The sequence below is a fragment of the Mesoplodon bidens genome (assembly GCF_964165515.1).
Source record: "Mesoplodon bidens genome assembly, chromosome: 14".
Lineage (NCBI taxonomy): Eukaryota > Metazoa > Chordata > Mammalia > Artiodactyla > Ziphiidae > Mesoplodon > Mesoplodon bidens.
In genome coordinates, this window is record NC_138170.1 from 10,269,525 (window position 1) to 10,289,302 (window position 19,778).

The 19,778-nt window shown below is 44.2% G+C and overlaps 1 protein-coding gene across 1 annotated transcript in view; it reads left to right on the top strand.

The window, feature by feature from the left end:
* PTCD3 (pentatricopeptide repeat domain 3) overlaps nucleotides 1-17,980 on the top strand; it is a 31,234-nt gene extending 13,254 nt beyond the window's left edge. The window contains exons 8-24 of the mRNA XM_081254355.1: nucleotides 1,777-1,892; nucleotides 2,420-2,490; nucleotides 3,820-3,907; nucleotides 4,294-4,354; nucleotides 4,604-4,689; nucleotides 5,712-5,856; nucleotides 6,532-6,582; nucleotides 8,739-8,828; nucleotides 9,084-9,112; nucleotides 10,012-10,118; nucleotides 11,027-11,105; nucleotides 11,204-11,294; nucleotides 12,821-12,906; nucleotides 13,369-13,517; nucleotides 15,012-15,053; nucleotides 15,475-15,633; nucleotides 15,926-17,980. Of these exons, the coding sequence (XP_081110481.1) occupies nucleotides 1,777-1,892; nucleotides 2,420-2,490; nucleotides 3,820-3,907; nucleotides 4,294-4,354; nucleotides 4,604-4,689; nucleotides 5,712-5,856; nucleotides 6,532-6,582; nucleotides 8,739-8,828; nucleotides 9,084-9,112; nucleotides 10,012-10,118; nucleotides 11,027-11,105; nucleotides 11,204-11,294; nucleotides 12,821-12,906; nucleotides 13,369-13,517; nucleotides 15,012-15,053; nucleotides 15,475-15,633; nucleotides 15,926-16,004 (1,529 nt within the window). The 3' untranslated portion in view covers nucleotides 16,005-17,980. The remainder of the gene's footprint in view (nucleotides 1-1,776; nucleotides 1,893-2,419; nucleotides 2,491-3,819; nucleotides 3,908-4,293; nucleotides 4,355-4,603; nucleotides 4,690-5,711; nucleotides 5,857-6,531; nucleotides 6,583-8,738; nucleotides 8,829-9,083; nucleotides 9,113-10,011; nucleotides 10,119-11,026; nucleotides 11,106-11,203; nucleotides 11,295-12,820; nucleotides 12,907-13,368; nucleotides 13,518-15,011; nucleotides 15,054-15,474; nucleotides 15,634-15,925) is intronic.
* Nucleotides 17,981-19,778: the final 1,798 nt, after the last annotated feature.

Consider the following 19,778-nt stretch of genomic DNA (forward strand, 5'->3'; position numbering starts at 1 on the left):
TCCAGATAAGTTACGAGTATAAGTTACAAGTGCTGTGCTCCTTCCTCTGTTCAGTGGCTATGTTTGTGTTTTTTATGGTTTAATATGTCCTTTTTCATGTTCTGCTTGAGCATCATTTTAAAACTGTGGGTGGGGTAGAGTTGCAACTTTGTTAGCATGTTGTCCTCTTGTGCTGTATCAGAGGTAGACAAATTATACAGCCATTCTTCCTTAGCTTCTGTTTTTAACATCAGGTGTGTACATACTCTATTCACATTTCCTATATTCTTTACGTTTGGAAGGCATAAAGCAGACAAAAAAGAAATATTTGAAAAGGAAGGAGCGCTAAGCTGCGGGCTCAGAGGTTTGGATAGGTTCTGGCACCAGTTAGCACTGTGGCCTTGAAAAAGTCACTTCTGTCAAATCCTGCAGCTCTCTGAATTTGATCTGGATGAACCTCCAGGGGTGTAGATCTAGGTGCCAGGGCGTGTAAGCTGTCATGAGAATGTACCTATAGTAACATGGAAGGCAGCAGCATTAAGTTTTAGAATCCGGAGTGCTGTTCAGTGATTTAGGAGAAAAATCAGCCAAACATGCAAGAGATAGAAACTGGACTGAATCACTCAATACAGTCTTAAACACAACAAGAAACATTTGCAGAAAGCTGTGTTTGATTTGAGAATTTTGATGTGTAGCCTGTTAAAGCTTCGGGTGTACAGATGAATTGCTGATGCAGGTTATCATTTAGGGAGGCTTTTCCCTCTGCTTGTTGAGTACGATAGACATCTTAGTACGAAAACTTGTCTTCCTTTGTTTTACACACTGTGTGGGGTAGGCACATGCAGATGTTCAGTAAGCATTACTAAAGACAGTGTGTCAAACCCACAACACTCAACTCATTCAGAGTAATGGAATGAGGCAACATACTGGGAGAGGAAACAAAGTTTTATTATCAAGGCCCTAATAAGTGCCATACACTTTGCTAGGCATTTAATTATAGAACACCTTATGAGTTGGTGTGCTTATCGTCATTTTATAAAGGAAACTGATTACAGGTAATCTTTAGGGTTACACAGCTTTGAGATGGTAAGACCTAGTCAAGACTACTTACACTCCATCTCCGGTGTCCCGTCCACCCTGCCATGCTGTCTTTTCTGGGCTTTTAAGTTTCCTGCTGGGCATTTGTATTATCAGTATATTTTCTTTAGAAAAATGCAGTTAGTTTTCTTTCAAAGCACTAAATGATGTTTCATACTTCTTCCTGTTCGCTTTTCTCCCCCTTCGTAAGAGTCAAGATGGGAACATAATGGTTTGAGCAATAATTTTTTAAAGGCTACTATAATTAGGCATTTATGCTAGTATTTCTAGGCAAGTATTTCAGTGAGGGCCTGGGTCCAAGTGGAATAGTTCTGCTTTCATTTGTAAAAATGGAACTGGCCCCGGGGGACAATGTGGCAATCATTTGCAGAGGGTTCAGTTTGAAGATGATAGTTAGAACCGTGAGATAATTTCTCTGGGGATGTGAGTACGTAAAATAAATGAGCACAGGGTCAAACTTGATCTTGTATTTTATCTTTCCTGTCACACAGCACTGTTAGGGATTGTGTCCTGTCTGCATCACTCCAAGTGTTTAAGCTGATGTGGAGTGCACACTCATCCATCAAGAAAGTGATGGATGAGACTGAATATGTAACCAGGAAGGCCACAGCTCACAGAAAAAGTGAAGAATTTTAATCTAATAGGCTTTAGTTCTTTGATGCTTCAAGGTTTCTTTCCCTTTTTTTCTCCTACCCACAGGAACCACCGTATCTCTGGAAACAACCAACAGTCTCTTGGATTTATTATGTTACTATGGTAACCAAGAGCCCTCAACTAATTATAATTTTCAACAACGTGAACAAGCAGAAGAGTTGGTAATGGATTTGGCAGTGATTTTAAAGTTTCTTTTGGTAGTAAAACCTCCCCAGAGTAAGGCAGGTTCTTGTGCCATGTGTTAGGGTCCAAGAGATTTGTTCTGAGGTGTGTTGTGGCATAGTACGTAGCCTGGACAGAAATGTGGAGCAGGAGACGGATTTTAACAATTGTTCTGCCCTGCTTCCCTCCTTAAAAATATTTTGACCTTGCCTGCCACATGCAGCAAACCTTTGACCAGACATGTTTGGACAGGCCCCTTTGTTGTTGTTACTTAAAGTGGTAGTATGATGTGTAAGGGACGGGGTGGGGGACCCCTGGTTCCAGCCCCCTCAAAAATTCATACGTAGGTGGGCAGAGAGGAGTGAGCATACTCTACACTTCAGAAATTAATATTTCTTAATAAACACTGGGTTTCCTTTTTGCCTTCTACTGGATCTGTATTTGCTTTGCTTTTCTGAAGTTTCCTCAGAGAATGCATTCCATTGTCATATTTTGTTTTATATCTGTTGGTGATGGTTCATTTCAGGAAGAGGCCACAGAGGGAAATAACGAGAAACCTAAGAAGAAGGCTGGTCATCAGCTTGGAGTTACTTGGAAGTATGTTACAGTGTGATTAGAACTTTGCGTTATGGCTCCGTACAGTGCGTAGAATGTTCCCCATCAGCCCCTGAAGAAGATACGATCCTGGAATATTCTAAAATGCAGTTTGTTTTCAGTGTGCAGTATAAATGTCTCAGTTGGTTTTCATATGTGTTTGGACCGTTTTTCATTAGATCTTTACCTCCAACCAGCAGCACAAGGTTGACACCTGACTTCTATTTTTCCATCCAACTCCATGCAACCTTCATGGTATGGTTCTTTTGGTAGTTTCATCAATAGTCCTACCTTGCAATATATACCTCTAATTCTAAAAGATTCACAATTTTTTATTATGTTAGAATACACATATGCTAGAGCATAGTTCTAGGTTCAGACTAGTGGCCAGCAAACAGAAGTATTCACTTCCGAACAAAACGTGAATATCATTTAACATTTCAGAATTAAATTAACTGAGTAGAAGCATCTAAATAAAAGAAAGGTATTTCATATGGATGTCTGAAAAAGGGAAGCTACCATTAATATCTAAAGTCTTTTTTGAAGTGATAAAATGAATAGAATCAAAAATTAAATTTTTTCAGTAGATACTAATACTTTCTCATAGTGGTTAAGAGCATTGACTGTGGAGTACCATTGTGGCCCAAATCCTGGTTCTGTCTGATTTCCAGGACATATTGGTAACAGGGAGAATCAAGGTACAGCATGATTTGTATAACACAGTACATTGATAGGCTAGAATAGGACAAAGGATTCTAGAGACACCGCTTGTCTGTGGTTGCCTCCGAGGGGGAATTGTATCCAGTTGAAAGAGGGTGGGGAAACGTCACTATGTACCCTGCTGTGCAGTTTGCTGTTTGTTTAATACCTTGAGTATATATCACCCCTTTTAAGTCCTGGTTCTGCCTTGGACAACTTAAGGTCTTTGAGCCTCAGTTTTTCCTGTTTTCAAAATGATCATAGGGGCTTCCCTGGTGGCGCAGTGGTTGAGAGTCTGCCTGCCGATGCAGGGGACACAGGTTCGTGCCCCGGTCCGGGAAGATCCCACATGCCGTGGAGCGGCTGGGCCCATGAGCCATGGCCGCTGAGCCTGTGCGTCTGGAGCCTGTGTGCCGCAACGGGAGAGGCCACAACAGTGAGAGGCCTGCGTACCGCAAAAAAAAAAAAAAAAAAAAAAAAAGAAAATGATAACCATGTCTTCTCTCTGGGGGGCAAGAATTACTTGAAATTATATGCATAAAATGCTTAGCACAGCGCCTGGAACATGGTGAGTTGGTGGCTATTACTGGTTTTTCTGTTTCCTCTGGTTCACATTTACTTTCTTGTGTCTAGAGCAAAAAACAACGCTGAGAGAATCTTTGCTCTCATGCCAGAGAAAAACGCACACTCCTACTGCACAATGATCCGAGGAATGGTGAAGGTAACGTTTGTTTTATATATCTTCATCTTCCCCTAAATCAGTGCTTCTCAACCTCAGAACTGTTCACAGTTGGGCCAGATAATCTGCTGTTGTGGAGCTGTCTGGTGCCTTGAAGGGCGTTGAGGAGCCGCTCCTGTCCACTGCATGCTGGTGGTCCATCCATCCCTCCCCAGCTGGGACAGCCAAAATGTGTCCAAGCATTATTCAGTGTCTCCTGGGAAGCGGTGTTGCCCCAGTAGAGAACCACTGCACGGAGGATACGTTTCTTGAGAATGAGACCATGTCTGTTTACTGCTGTGCTTCCAAACCCTAGAGCAGTCGAACGCACATATTTCTTAAATGAACAAATCTGATGATCCTTCACTTTCACACTTTCCCTTTTCCAGCACCGAGCTCCTACGCAGGCATTGAACTTGTTCACTGAACTATTAAACAACAGACTTCGTGGTGAGTGTGTTTGGAGAATTCCCCTCTGTCCTTCCTTCTCTCTCCTTCTCTCCGGCATCTATAAAATCTCAGGATTTTACCTCAGTCATTTGCTCATTCTTAATCTTTTCCTGTGGTATTGGTGACTGAAGCAGGAGTCCAGAGCCAGAGAAAAGAGTAGTTTTCTAGTTTTGTAGACATGTGTGCATGACCACTTTGCCTTTAATCTTCAACCCCAAATTTTGTTAAAGTAGTTTTCTTCTTTTATAGCTGATGTACACACCTTCAATTCATTGATTGAAGCAACAGCATCCGTGGTGAATGATAAATTTGAAGAAAAATGGAATAATATGTTGGTAAGGAGGAACTCTCACTTTGTCTTCTAATAGGCCTAAAATATTCTTTGCTAGGAGTACGTGGGTTGGAGACAGCATTCACTGAGCGTCTTCATGGCAGTCACTGTGCTGGGCGCTCAGCTCACGATGACCTGTTCACACCCTTCCAGCAACCCTGTAGTGTACGTAGGTGTATCTGACATGTGACCCAAGCATACAGTTCGAATCCAGGAAGACCTGGATTGCTTTATTCACTTATTTCTCGTAATGGTTTTTTCATTAACATGAGACACATTTATTGAAAAAATTTATTAGCTAAGTTTTAAAAAATTGAGGGGCTTCCCTGGTGGCACAATGGTTAAGAATCCGCCTGCCAATGCAGGGGACACAGGTTCGAGCCCTGGTCCGGGAAGATCCCACACGCCGCAGAGCAACTAAGCCCGTGCGCCACAACTACTGAGCCTGTTCTCTAGAACCCTTGAGCCACAACTGCTGAGTCCACGTGCCACAACTACTGAAGCCCGTGTGCCTAGAGCCCGTGCTCCGCAACAAGAGAAGCCACTGCAACGAGAAGCCTGTGCACCACAACGAAGAGTAGCCCCCGCTTTCCAAAACTAAAGAAAGCCCACGGCAGCAACAAAGACCCAATGCAGCGAAAAATAAAATAATTTTTTAAAAAGATTAAAATCACTGGATTGAAGTGACAGGGATAGAAACCCTGTTATACCAACTGCGCATGTAAAAAAGGAAAAAACGCAATCCATTCTAGTCTGCTCTCCTGCTTCAGTCTCAAACTCCCTAGGCCGCTGGAGACAGTTGGACACCTGGATCACGTGGGTCAGGGTAACTGATGGAGGGGCTTCTGTAAGGGACAGAGTTGCTGGTCCTGCTAGTTACTAGATAACTCTGAAATTGGGGATGTATTTATTAATCTACTTTAAACATAGGCAGAGAGCCCAAGTCTTTTTTAGTACGTTACATTAGTTCATTGGATAAATTAGCTACCAGGCATAAAAAATACTTCCTGCTTTTGATTCAACTAGGACCTGCTGAAACAAATGGTTGCACAGAACGTGAAACCCAATCTACAGACTTTTAATACTATTCTGAAATGTCTCCGACGATTTCATGCAATGGGAAAATTGCCAGCCTTACAGACCTTACGGGAAATGAAAGCCATTGGAATAGGTGAGGATGTGTCCTGGTGTCCCTCACTGAAGACAGTGCTGACCAGAGGTTTCAGGTCCAGACAAGCAAAAAGGGGACTGTAAACTCTTTGGCTGTTTACATAGTATGTTGGGAATTTCCTTTCCACCATTTGGCACATTTTAATTACGTGTATTTACTATGATGGGAGCTCTTTTATCATCTTTGTGTTGTTTATAGGAAGTTACATTCTTTTAGTATTATAGGTACTTTTTTATGGATTTCTTAATTCTAGGGAGAATTGTTCTCCTACAGTTGGCTGGTTTTAAACTCGTGACATTTTCTAGCATAACTAAGTATTTGAACCCAATTGTGTGCTAGTGTGTTGTATATTTTTTAGTAACTACTTTATTGAAGGGTGTTTTGGGAATCAATTCACTTTAGTATGCTTTAGTTTTCTTAAATGAAACCCATTGTGCATTGGCTGTGATAGGTGTCTGGACTTTCTAAGAGGGATTCAATCTCTGTGACACCTTTCCACCTTTACGTTAATCATATGAGCTAACAAATGTCTTTGTTCAGAGGAACAGAAATGTATCTTTTACTTAAATACCAACATTAATATGTTTTTAGTTCAGTGTGCCTCAGTAAGCTGTATTTTGTATAGCTGTGTTTGACTTATTTTATTTTTTTCCTCTATGTACCTGGTAATACAAGAACCCTCGCTTGCAACGTATCACTATATTATTCAGGTGTTTTATCAACATGGTATGTATGTCATTATGCTACTAATATGTAGTTCTAATTACGTATGTAGTTCTACATAATTCTAATCATGTAGGAATTAGGCTAACTTCACTGCTTATGAATTAAGACTAGACAGTTCACAAGATAACATTGTCTGTAGCCTGAGCAAAACGTTATTCTTGAGGGGAGTAACATCCAGTTTGTGATGTAAAACTTGAGCTGGAGGGGAGGGAGGTCATTAAATATACCCCCCCCCACCAGGTGGGGCTTCCCTGGTGGCACAGTTGTTAAGAACCCACCTGCCAATGCAGGGGACACGGGTTCGAGCCCTGGTCCGGGAAGGTCCCACATGCCACGGGGCAACTAGGCCCGTGCGCCACAACTACTGAGCCTGCGCTCTAGAGCCCGCGAGCTACAACTACTGAACCCATGCACCTAGAGCCCGAGCTCTGCAACAAGAGAAGCCACCGCGATGAGAAGCCCATGCACCACAACGAAGAGTAGCACCCGCTCGCCGCAACTAGAGAAAGCCCATGCACAGCAACAAAGATCCAATGCAGCCAGAAATAATTAATTAATTAATTTTTTTAAAAAGAAAGGATGGTGTGCGGTTTTGGTCAGGAGAAACTAGAAACTAGTCTGGAGTTCCTTTGCTCTCCAGAGCTGTGCTGTCCAATACAGTAGCCACTTAGCCACACATGGCTATTAAATTAAAATTAAATAAAATTAAAAATTCCTTCATGGCATTAGTGCTCAGTAGCCACTTGTAGCTGCTGGCTGCATGTTCAGCGATGCAGGTACAGAACATCTCCACCCTTGCAGGTAGCTGCTGGATGGCGCTGCTCCACAGTCACCTTAACTTTGTTTTGAAACCTCACAGGAGAGCCTTGAGGCTGTTTGTCACCTGGTTTTAGGTCAGCTGTGCTCTACTGAATGGACTTTGGAGCAAGGCACACCTGAGTTGAAATTTCACCTCTACCATTTACCACCTGTGTCAGAAGGAACTGGATCCCTTCCCTGAGTGATGCCATCATGGTGTAATGATGAAATGAATTGTGCACAGTGTCCTGTGCTGGGAAGGCAGGTCGCAGGCACTCACAGTCTGTTGGTTCCTATCCATTTGCCCCAACCTGAGAAAGAACCTCTGGGTTCAGAAATGACAATTCTAGGCCTTCTGTCCTGTGGTAGACTTTATGTGTGAAAACAACAGAAAACCTTGATTATCTGTTTTGGAGGGCTAGTTTTACAAAATTCACATTGTCACCTATCGGGAAGTAAGGGCAGTTAACTGACTTTATCTTGAAAACAGGTAAACAGTTTCCATGGTAATTCTGTCTTCCAAAATTTTACTCAACTTTGGTGTCATTTTGCTGAAACTATTATTTCTGACCCCAAAGCCTATTCCATTTCTCCTCAACATCACATACCACTTTGGTTCCGTTGCTAACTAAAGTCATTGGTACTTGTGCTTCCTCAGTAATACCCAGGGCCATGGGGGGAGGAGTGTTGGTATGTCTGAGGGATATAAATTGGCTGCCTGTAATAATAACTTCTAGGAATTTACCCAAAGGAGAAAGCCTAAAATAATGAAGAAATGATACATATAAAATAGGTTATTATAAAACTAACAGAATAATTAGGATTGCTGACAGATGAAAACATGCTTGAGGAACTTCAAAAGTACTGTTCTGTCATGGAAAGTATATTATCACTTGCACATGGATAAGGTGGGGAAGGGATGTGGATGAATAATGTGAAATGTTTAACTGGAAATGTCATAGGTGCATTTTAGTTCTACAGTTTTCTTTTTCTTGGCTCTCGCCCTGGTTATATTTAAAAGGAGCACCAATGTTTATTAGCATAAACGTGTTTGTTTTCTAAGTATGCAGGCTTAGTGAGGGTCTGTCTGTCCCCGTTTCAATGCAAGTCGACCTTGTGAGGAGCCTAAGAAGGAAGGGTGGAGTCTCTGTTGGGAGCCCCTGTCACTGTCCCAGGTCTGGGGGAGAGCTGCACTCTGTGCAGGGGGTGCACTCGTTGCTCGAGCAGGGATGTGCCCGGCCAGCTCCGTGCCTTGGGTGGAGGAAGGAGAAATGCGGCCTTAGGACTAGTTCCGCACACCCGGTGGTTGTACAGGAAGTGGACTCGTGAGAAAACCCAGTTGCCTTCTTGTTCTGCAGAAAGCCCTTCAAAAGGATCGTCCCTCATCATCTATGACATTATGAACGAATTAATGGGAAAGAAATTTTCTCCAAAGGACCCGGATGACGGTATGTACAGAAATTGCTTGTATAAGACAGACAGCCCTGTTTTCCTGACTGCCGGGTATTAGAGCCTTGTGACGAGGACAGGGTTTAATTTAGCTTAGTAATTTTGGGGAGCTGTATGCTTCCTCTCCTGAGTTTTTATGCCGTTAGGTTTGTCTTACACGTTACCAGTTTTGTTGCCAGGATTTTTATTAATGTTACTGACTTGAAAACGTTTTATCCATAGTAACCAAGGCTCTTGTGAACTTTGATTTTCAGATATGTTTTTTCAGTCAGCCATGAGGGTTGTAAGTACAATTTCTTGCTTAACTTTTGTTTTCCTTTTTTCTTTTATCCATCTCCTAAATTCATCATTGGGGAGGTGGGGGGATTCTCCCTGATTCTTTCACTTCCTGACTTTTACTTATATTCATGTCTTTAGTTCTAATTTTTCATTCCTCTAAAATCTCTACAAAATCACAACATTCCTGCCCTGTGTTTATTGTATACATTTTCTTTTTTCATACCTTTCTTCAGAAAGTAAGGTTTGAAAAAGTAAGGTTTCAGAGTATTTCATATTTGCCTATTGGTAACTTTAAATTGATGGTTTTTAAGTTTGGTTTTTCATCTTACCATGCTAATCATAGGAAAAATTTTCAAGCAGTTTCAGAATGAATTAGCATATCCTATTCCCTAAGGATAATTGCTTTACATTTTAGTGTGTGTCCTTCCAGGTTTTCTCCTTTGGTTATTCAAACATGCACATCCAGACTCATTTCCGTGTTATCTTGTTTGTTCACAGCAGTACAGTTATTTCACAGGAGGGAAGGACTTCTCCTGTGGGTGGGTTTTGGAGTTATTTCGTAGGTTTTTGGCCAGTATAGTGATGCTGGAGTGAGCACTCCAGCTGTCTTGTGCATGGCAACCAGGTGTTTTCATGTAGTTACTAAATATAGGTATAATTACTAGAGTAAGGTTATTTTGTTTTAAATTTCATAGAACTTGGTGATTTGTTTTGATTCCTCCATCCCCCCCATTTTCTTGTAATTCATTTGCTGTCAACCAATAATAATGTTAAATCAGCATAGGTGTTTCCGCAGGTAACTGTACTTATTTTCTTGATATAATGAGCTCTTTATGTAATGAGCCACTGTTTGGCTGATAAGGATCGCAGAATGATGCTTATTTACTACTTGTAAATTTTCAGTGCTCATCTCTTAGAGATCTAGAACTTGCTTACCGTGTCCATGACCTTTTAAACACTGGAGACAACCGGAAATTCATTGGACCCGATCATCGGCGTAATTTCTACTAGTAAGTGTATTGGAAATGTATCCTTTTGCATTAACGGAGCACCTGTATGCAACCAGTAGTCGGTTCTGCAAGTGGGAGGCTGTTGGCGGTCTGATTTTAGGCAGCTTGACCCTGACTTAACAATGTAAGTTAATTGAACACTTGACGAGTGAAGCAGTGGTAAAACTGATTTGTCAGACTGAGATGTCTGCTGTGTATCTTTTAAGCTGTTTTTATTTGTGACACTGTGGGGTTTTTTGTTGTTGCTTTTGTTTTTTTCACCACACAGCATGTAGGATGTTAGTTCCCTGACCAGGGATCTATCCCACAACCTCTGCAGTGGAAGCGTGGAGTCTTAACCACTGGACTGCCAGGGACGTCCCTGTAACACTTTAAATCCATATATCTTTTCCCTGTAAACCCTCCTATTTTATGTTTTTGAACTCATAGGAGGGTGGGTCCCTAAAGATTTCATCGCAGCCTCATTTGTTTTTGAAGATGAAGCTGTTGGAGCCCAAAGAGACTCCTTAAATGGGTTTGCTTTTAAGCAGAGAAAAACAAGAACTTAAGGAGGCAGCCTGTTTATAGGTGTGTGATGGTTCTCTTCTGTGTGGTCCAAATCCTCGCTTTACGTTGAACGCTTCAAAAATGAATAGGATATCCACCCTCTCCTCACCATGAGCTGAGAGTATAACCAGGAGGGGGCATCAGTGACCGGTTGAGGATTAGAAGGTGTTAACTGGGAGGTCCAGAAAGCACAGTTAGCAGCACCTCCTGGGTCAAGCATTGGCCTGTGTAACTTGAAACTGTGTGTAACTTATTGTCTTTAAATTCTGTGTAACGTGTCATCATATGACTGTGCCGTAATTTAATCATTCCCCTATTAAGCACGGATTTTAAACTAAACATGCTTTCTTTCTCCATTACAGTTCCAAGTTCTTTGGTTTGCTTTGTCTAATGGAACAAATTGATGTCACCTTGAAGTGGTATAAGGACCTGATACCTTCAGTAAGATGATTCAGTACTTACTATTTATCACTGTAGATGTTTGTGGGTGTCTTTGCTGAGTAATACTTGAAAAACGTATTTGTATTTTTCTGAATCAGGTATTCTTTCCACATTCCCAAACACTGATAGATCTTCTCCAAGCATTAGATGTGGCCAATCGGCTAGAATTGATTCCTCAGATCTGGAAAGGTCAGTTTCAGCTTATGTGTCCCGACCCATCTCATTTTGTCTTATGTTTTGATTAACAAGCATATTAACACTGTTAGGGAAAAAAACTTCCTTTTTTTTTTTTTTTATTACTACCCTTTATGTTTTGGCTTTGTTTGGGTCTTCCTTGCTGTGCGCAGGCTTTCTCTAGTTGCAGCGAGGCGGGGCTGCTCTTCGTTGCGGTGCGTGGTCTTCTCATTGCAGTGGCTTCTCTTGTGGAGCATGGGCTCTAGGCACGCGGGCTTCAGTAGTTGTGGTATGTGGGCTCAGTAGTTGTGGCTCGCGGGCTCTAGAGCACAGGCTCAGTAGTTGTGGTGCACGAGAATAGCTGCTCCGTGGCATGTGAGATCTTCCTGGACCAGGGCTCAAACCTGTGTCGCCTACATTGGCAGGCAGGTTCTTAACCACTGTGCCACCAGGGAAGTCCCCAAAACTTCCATTTTTGACTAAATTGAATGCAGTAGTTGAGGTCTACTTCAGGGTCATTTGTTCATGTTACATATTGGATTGTATGAGTGACAGTGTAGTGGAAAAGACCTAAATTGGTTCCTTTGTGACAAGAAAAGGCTAGGTTTTGTGCACTTGTGTGACATCAGTGTTAATTACCTGGGACACCAAAAATATCAACCCCCGAAGCCTGTGCTGTTCATTCCTCTGTACCATGTTGCATCACTGTGCTTCAGTAGCTAACCAGGGGCTTCTCTGGTGGCGCAGTGGTTAAGAATCCGCCTGCCAGTGCAGGGGACATGGGTTCAATCCCTGGTCCGGGAAGATCCCACATGTCATGGAGCAGCTAAGCCCGTGCGCCACAACTGTTGAGCCTGCGCTCTAGAGCCCGTGAGCCACAACTGCTGAAGCCCGAGCACCTAGAGTCCATGCTCCGCGACAAGAGAAGCCACTGCAATGAGAAGCCCACGCACGGCAACAAAGACCCAACGCAGCCAAAAAATTTAAAAATAAATAAAAAAAAAAAAAAAAAAAAAAAGCTAACCAGTCAGTGATACTCAGGTTTCTAAGAAACAGCCATGACTGTGGGTTTGTGTGTGTGGTTATGTGTGTATATTGGCTGCAGAAGATGCTGTATCTCATCCACTAGGTGACTGATCATAAAATCAGTTTCTGTCTGCCTCAAGTTGCCTTGAGACAGAGACTATAGCCCTGCCCTCCTACCTTACAAGGCTGCTCTAATGATAGTGTACAAGGACTATTGACGATTCCCACGTGCCGTAAAACCGCGCAGAGCTGGTGGCTGCTGGAGTGTGGTGCACGTGCCATGTTGACGCTTGCCTGGGAGCACGTTACCGGTGCTGGCTTTCACTGCTCATTTGTCCTTTCCTACCATGAATCATCCTGCTAGTTTTCTGGAATCCTGGAATACATGTCAGCAGTGTATGTTCACCCCTCCAAAAAAATACGGGTGACTGCTGACAGTGGACAGAGGTCAGCCAAAGAGTCTTGGCTTTACATGCCAGTGATCACTTCTCACTCTGTTCTTTTTTTGTTTCAAGATAGTAAAGAATATGGTCATACTTTTCGCCGTGACCTAAAAGAAGAGATTCTGATGCTCATGGCGAGGGATCGGCACCCACCAGAGGTAGGCTTGTGTTGACGCTCAGGCTTTGCTGTCGTTACCAGATGTACACTAACCAGTGTATCCTCTAATGCCGATAGCCGGTGAGGGTCCTTTCCATGGTTTTGCCTTTCACTGTGGAGAATTCTGCCATCTAAAGTCACTCCTATTCCTCTAGTCCAGAGCAAGCAGCGTGAAAATGGATCCTCTCAATCCTGACAATTGATAGCAGCTTGCCTTCTTTTAAATTGCTCTCTAAAAACAAAACCGTAGTTGGATTTGAAATATGTGGCTGATCCCATTATTACCCCAGGGCAGAGTGCTTTGCTTTTTTTTTTTTTTTTAAAATACTGTGTGCTGTACGTGTGATGTGTTCCAACAGTAAAATGCATTGCTTAAAAAATTTAATGGTCCTATGGAGTCTCCCGAACTTAAATTTCTCATAAAACCAGTTGGGCATTTCTGCTGACTCTCAGAGCATCTCAGCTGCAGGTGGCGTTTGCTGACTGTGCTGCAGATATCAAATCGACTTACGAAAGCCAGGATGCCAGACAGACGGCTCCCAGTTGGCTGGCCAGCTCTCTGAACAACACAGCTGTCCTCTTCTTAAGGGCCGGGAGAACCCAGGAAGCCTGGTGAGTACAATACATGCCACACGTGTCACTGGAAGCACCTGTACTTGGATCTCAGAGAACTTGTACCCTGGTCATTAGAGTTTCTCTAATTTGGCCGTATACTGTGTAGTTTATCAGGAGACAAACGAGTTTTCTACGTACTGAGTTTTCTATAGGAATTTCCAAATACCAACTAAAAAAGCAGACTCGGGGAAGAGGAGCCAGTATACCTGATGTGTTTAAGAGAAGGCGTGGTTCCGTGGGCTCATTCTCTTTCCGTGTTTGTGTTCTGTATTCGTGGGCAAGTCACTTCTCCGTTCACTAAAGTAGAACAAAGTGATCGGAGAATCTTAATTTTGAAAATGGTTTGGTCATTTGGTTTATTCAAGTCATCTCACGGATGCTTCCCCCACCCCCATCCCCCAGTTTAAAATGTGGGCTGTGTACTGGGACTTCCGGAAACTGGCATTTTACCAGTTTACTAAACCTGGCCTTGACTAGAACCCGTCTTTGGTTTGTGCCACTGTATTCTAGTGCTGTGTGTTCGTCAGCACTTCACTCACATACTAATTTCTGGTGTTTAACTGTGAATAGAGACCTTATGCGTTGTCTTTTTTCCAAAAGCGGAGAAGTCAGTGAAAGAGTCCTTGCTAGGGGCGTCACAGTTGGGTGGGTCCAATGTGTATTGTTTTGGATATAACCGTGTGTTGGTGTTAAGAGCCAGTGACAGGGGTTGTTGTGCCTGGCTGTTCACTAGAGAGGACCTTACTTTGAACAGGATGGGCAGTCCACGGTGTGGGTGTTTGCTCTCTCCAGGAAAGGCCGCTAAAGGCTTTGCTGCCTCCTCTGATCGTAACTGGTGGCGAATCACACAGCTGCTGACAAACATCTGATGCTTGGACTCGCCGACTAGGGCAGGTTGACACACGCTTGTTATGAATCAGGCTGTGATGATTGGCGCAGGGGTACGGACCTCAGCTGATCATGGGAGCTGAGCGTATGTGTTTCTCCTTCGTCCTGCGTGTGGCAGGATGACGGCCAGCACTTACACGAGACTGATGCCTTAATCTGAGCCTGCTCTTCATAACGTTTTAGGACACACTGAACTCACACTGGATTGTCAGAGAAGAGAGATCAAATTGTATTTGCGTCCCTCTCTTCCCACTGCCCACATAATAGCATACATTCCCTCCCTGGGGGGACTGAAGTGATCCTCTGGAGGAGGATGTACCCCAGCAATTCTCAACACTGGCAACAAAGCAGATTTGCCTTTGACATTTGTAATGTAATGTGCATCTGTGCAGTTTGGGAAGAGGGGGGTGAGGCACCTGGGGTGATTCTGATGGGAAGACGGGGCTGGGAGCTGGTGCAGCTCACAGACGTGTCTTCAGGAGCTTCCTCTCTGGTTGTTCGGAAGGACACTTGGTCTCTGAGTCCAGGAGAAAAGCTATGGTCATTCGATTGCCTTCTGTTCTATGAGTATTCATAATCTTTTTCCTATCTCATCTTGAACAGGAAAATGCTGGGGCTTTTCAGGAAACATAATAAGATCCCTAGGTGAGTTCAAGTTAACAGGGCTGCCTGGGGACTCCTGGATTAGCCACATGCGTTTAACTCTTATTGGGGGAAGGGGGTTGGAATTTCCTCACATACGTCAGCCGTGGCAATTGGGCACTTTTCTGTTGGGCAAGTAGGCGATCGGTCACTCCTACCATCTGAGGCATCCTGAGGCAAGCACTGTTTTTTTAATCTGTGCTCAGTGATCACAGCACGCTGGGGATACACTGGCTAGATCCTCAGTGAAGGCATAATGAACCAGTGTTCATTATCTATTTGGCCCTTTAAAGGTAGACTCCATGTAACTGTCTGCAAAGCTACTGTTGGGGATTTTATGACTGATCTTTATAAGATACTAGGTTTTGTATGTAAATCTTTGAGGGGTTTAGTTGGGGAATGTTGACATTTTTGCCTTTTACAGGAATGAGTTGCTGAACGAGTTTATGGACAGTGCAAAAGCATCCGGCAGCCCTGCCCAGGCCATTGAGGTAGTGAAGCTGGCAGGTGCCTTCAGCTTACCTATTTGTGAGAGCCTCACCCAGAGATTAATGGCTGACTTCCCCCTCAGCCAGGAGCAGAAGTAAGTGGCTCCTGTGTCGTCACCATCAGGGAAAGTTAGGAAAGTGGAGCAGACCATTTGTCTGTCTGCCCATTCAGATGTTGGCAGCTTTCTACCCCCTGAATTTCCTTTCCTTGCAGAAAGTCAGGCTGTATTGGTTTAATGATATTTTTCGTTTGTCATAAAAGTCAGGGAGGCCTATAGGTTTATTTGCTGGTTGGCACCTTTTCCTTTGTTGCTATAGTGCAGCTGCAGAGTCCCCCAGCCCCAAGCCCGAGTTGCAGTGTAACCCTCCCATTTATTTTTCTTACAGGAAAGCCCTGGGAGACCTAACTGCATTGACCAGTGACAGCGACAGTGACAGTGACAATGACGTCAGCGAAGGCAAATAAAAGTGGTCGAATCAGGAGCTACTGTGGCCTAGCGTGGCTGTTGTGATTACACTTGAGAACTGAGATGTTAGTATTTAATTGTAATGTGAAGAAAACAGGAGAATACAGATTTGGTGAATCTTGATAACAACGCTTACTTACTTACGTTTAATTCCTGAACTAAACCATCCATGCCAGGGTTACCACGTGAACAGAAGGGGCACTACCATTTTCATTTCTTTGGACACACGTCGTGATGTTCTTAAGCTCTGCACAACTGCAGTGTTTGTCAGCTGATGTCAGTGTGGTTTGCCCCTCCCCCATTGGGGACTGTAGCCTTTGTTGGCTGATGCTATGACCTGACACTTCCTCCAACTCAGAAAGCGTCTAAAGGAAGTTTTTTGTGGTTTTTTTTTTTTGCGGTACGCAGGCCTCTCACTGCTGTGGCCTCTCCCGTTGCGGAGCACAGGCTCCGGACGCGCAGGCTCAGCGGCCATGGCTCACGGGCCCAGCCGCTCCGCGGCATGTGGGATCTTCCCGGACCGGGGCACGAACCCGTGTCCCCTGCCTCGGCAGGCGGACTCTCAACCACTGCGCCACCAGGGAAGCCCTTAAGGAACTTTTTGTACAATTACCACAGTTGATACTGGGTCAGTAGTAGCCAAGTTCAGGGATATTTATATGTGGGAAATTATTAATCTTAGAAATGATTAAACGACGTCAGGAGTTTAGGCTGCACAGCTGGGAATATGAAGACTAAATAAATACTGTAACTAAGGTACGTATGTATGCATTTCCATTTTTATAAAATAGCCCATAGTCTCCCACTAGGCTTGGGGCTTGCACAAGAGTGTTTCATCTCCCCCTTTCTCTCTGTGCGAGTGCTGGCACCTTCTTCAGTTGTGCTGTACTTAACGTGGTCTAAATGTATGTGATGACAAGAGGATTGAAGTGTCTTCTTGACATGATTGTGTATTGCTGGTAATCGAGTAGGTCAAGAACCTCTCCTCCAGCCTCTCATGACTTGCAAGTGGTATGGGGAAGCAAACAGGAACTTGTGAGGCTTGCAGGAGCTTCACAAGGGTTTCTAGCGCAGGCTGCTTAGCTCATAATCTGATTGCCAGATTTACCCAGGCATCCCAGGAGTTCTCCTCGGCTGAGCAACTTCATCCTTACCCTGCCGGGGTTGCCGTTTATGGGCTACTGTATTGTACATGTGTCTGTGACATGTGCCTGTCCCCATCTCCATCTTCTATCCTCTGGCCAGGACCCAGTCATACATCCTCAGAAACCTAAGTATTGACTCATGTTTTCTCCTAGATCACCAGAATGTAAGACGTCTAAGTGAGAGAGGGCAGGGGAAATGACAACAACTAGCCACTGAAGTATTCATGTGCATCGCCCCAGTAGCCCCTTGACATAGCAAACGAGCAAAAGGGATAGGTAGGGCAGATTAGCCTCTGATCTTGCCTTAAAACCTGCACAGGGAACATGGCTGCGTGGAAGCTTCTGTAAACTCGGCCCCTCCCTTTCCCTCTGGTTCATCAGCACCTGGAAATGGCTGATTCTCCTGGGCCGAGTATGCATTCAGTGCAGTCCTTACAGATGCAGAACACTTCCATTGCCGGGGAATCCTGCCAGAGAACAGTCCTCAGCATCGTGCTGTGCAGCTATGGCGTTCGTTGATGGGGAAAAGGTCCATCTGGGCGGATGGCACATGAATTTGTAGTGGACTTTCCCAGTGGGTGATGATGTGGCCATGTGGTCTTAACTCTGTGCTACAGACATTCCAGATTCCTATTCTGGGCAAAATAACTGCTTCCAGCTTTTCAGAAAAAAATTAAGGAAGGCCTGTAGGATTGGTCTCCATTCTCTCTCTAGCCTCTAATAGTATAAGGTGTTCTGTTTTTCTATGCCAAAGTTAATAACCCATCATCAATTTTGGTTTTGGTTCAATAGAACATTTGAGTACTCTTAATAAAATGGATTGTCATACATCTTTCAAACTGCAGGGTTTGAAATCCGTTTTTGCAGATGATGACTAGAATATTTTAATGAAATGGACTAGAAAATTAAGTACATTGCATATGTTAAAGTTGTGTGACATTCTTACAGCACCACAGATGATATATGCATATTGATAAACACATATAAGTGTACCTGATGGCGATGTAAATTATTTCACTGCTGGTCAAAGGACGTGCTGTGAGATAGCGGTCACCAGGAGTGCGGGTGGGCAGGGCAAGGTTTACAGAATCATTCAGATTAGATCTCAGTGGTAGAGTGGCAGTTTACCCGAGAAACGGGCATATTTTATTCGGGTGATTAAGGCTGTGTTAGGACATGGAGTGAGCAAATGTAAGGTACACAGAGTGGGGGGTGGAGGCGTCTCCAGCCTGGCCCGGGAGGGAGCCTAACCTGTAAAAGAATGTTGTCTAGGGCCTTCCCTGGACGAAGTAACCATCATCTGTACGATCACCTTCAACGTCAAGATACTGTCCTTGGACTTCCCTGGTGGCTGGCACAGTGGTTAAGAATCCGCCTGCCAATGCAGGGGACATGGGTTCAAGCCCCGGTCCGGGAAGATCCTACATGCTGTGGAGCAACTCGGCCCGTGTGCCACAAGTACTGAGCCCATGAGCCACAACTACTGAAGCCCATGCACCTAGAGCCCGTGCTCCACAACGAGAAGCCACCGCAATGAGAAGACCGCGCACCACAAGGAAGAGTAGCCCCCGCTCACCGCAACTAGAGAAAGCCCGCGCGCAGCAACAAAGACCCAACAGCAGCCAAAAATCTAAGTAAAATAAATTTATTTTAAAAAAGTTGTCTAGCCGACCTGCATAGCTGTGGACTTTATAGAAGATTTTAGAAGGAACACTGGAGATCAAACGCAAGTGTACAGAGCTCAGCAAGACTTTACTCTTGAAAACAGGACGTCCAAGAGAAGTGAAGGTCCCAATAGAAGTCATCCCCAGGAAAACCTAAGCTTTGCCGATACCAGCGCCATCTTTTCCCACGACAGCAACGCCTTTGCTGGCTTGTGCCCCACAGTCCCTCCAGAGCCCCTCCTCTCTCTTCCTGAGACCCCAGGGCAGCATCCGTACAGCTAACCCAGACGACCAACCAGTGAAACCGTGGCACCACCCCCTGTGGAAAAGGGTGGCGTAGCCAGGCAAAGCCCCTCCTCCTCAGCGCTCCCTCTGCTTTCTCAGATCCCCCAGCCCCTGAATGCATCCGCAGGGAGGGAACCAGGGGAGCTCAGGCGAGCCCTGGTTCAGGTAAATGGTGCCCACTGGACCCGATGAGTGATTGGCCTGAAATGTAATCACTTTTTATTTCCCGTTTATGTTAAATTATCTGTTCTTCTGCACTGAGTTCAAATTACTTTAGAAGTGGTGGGACAACTAATTTGGGACTTGGAGACTGCTTTTACGCAGAACCTGTTAAGAAAGCAGAGGGTTTAAGTCAATACTAAGGAACACAGAAGTACCGTGCCTTAAAAAAAGAAGACTGCCTAAGTTTACATTTTACTAACTTTATTGATTTAGAAACTTTAAACAACATTAAGGCAAAGATCAGAGTTTCAATGATTCCACCTCCTTGAAGGTAGAACTGAGAGCCCACGTAAAGGCTCTTTAGGCCCAAGTGAAGGCCCTTTTCACCTAAGGGGCTGCTGAGTGATAGCTCAGGAAGATGTGACTTACTGGGCATGAGGAAGAAAAATCAGGGTCTGGACAAGCAGAGTCCCCTTTCAACATCACCTTGTTTCTCAATATGCACTGAGGGTTGGGG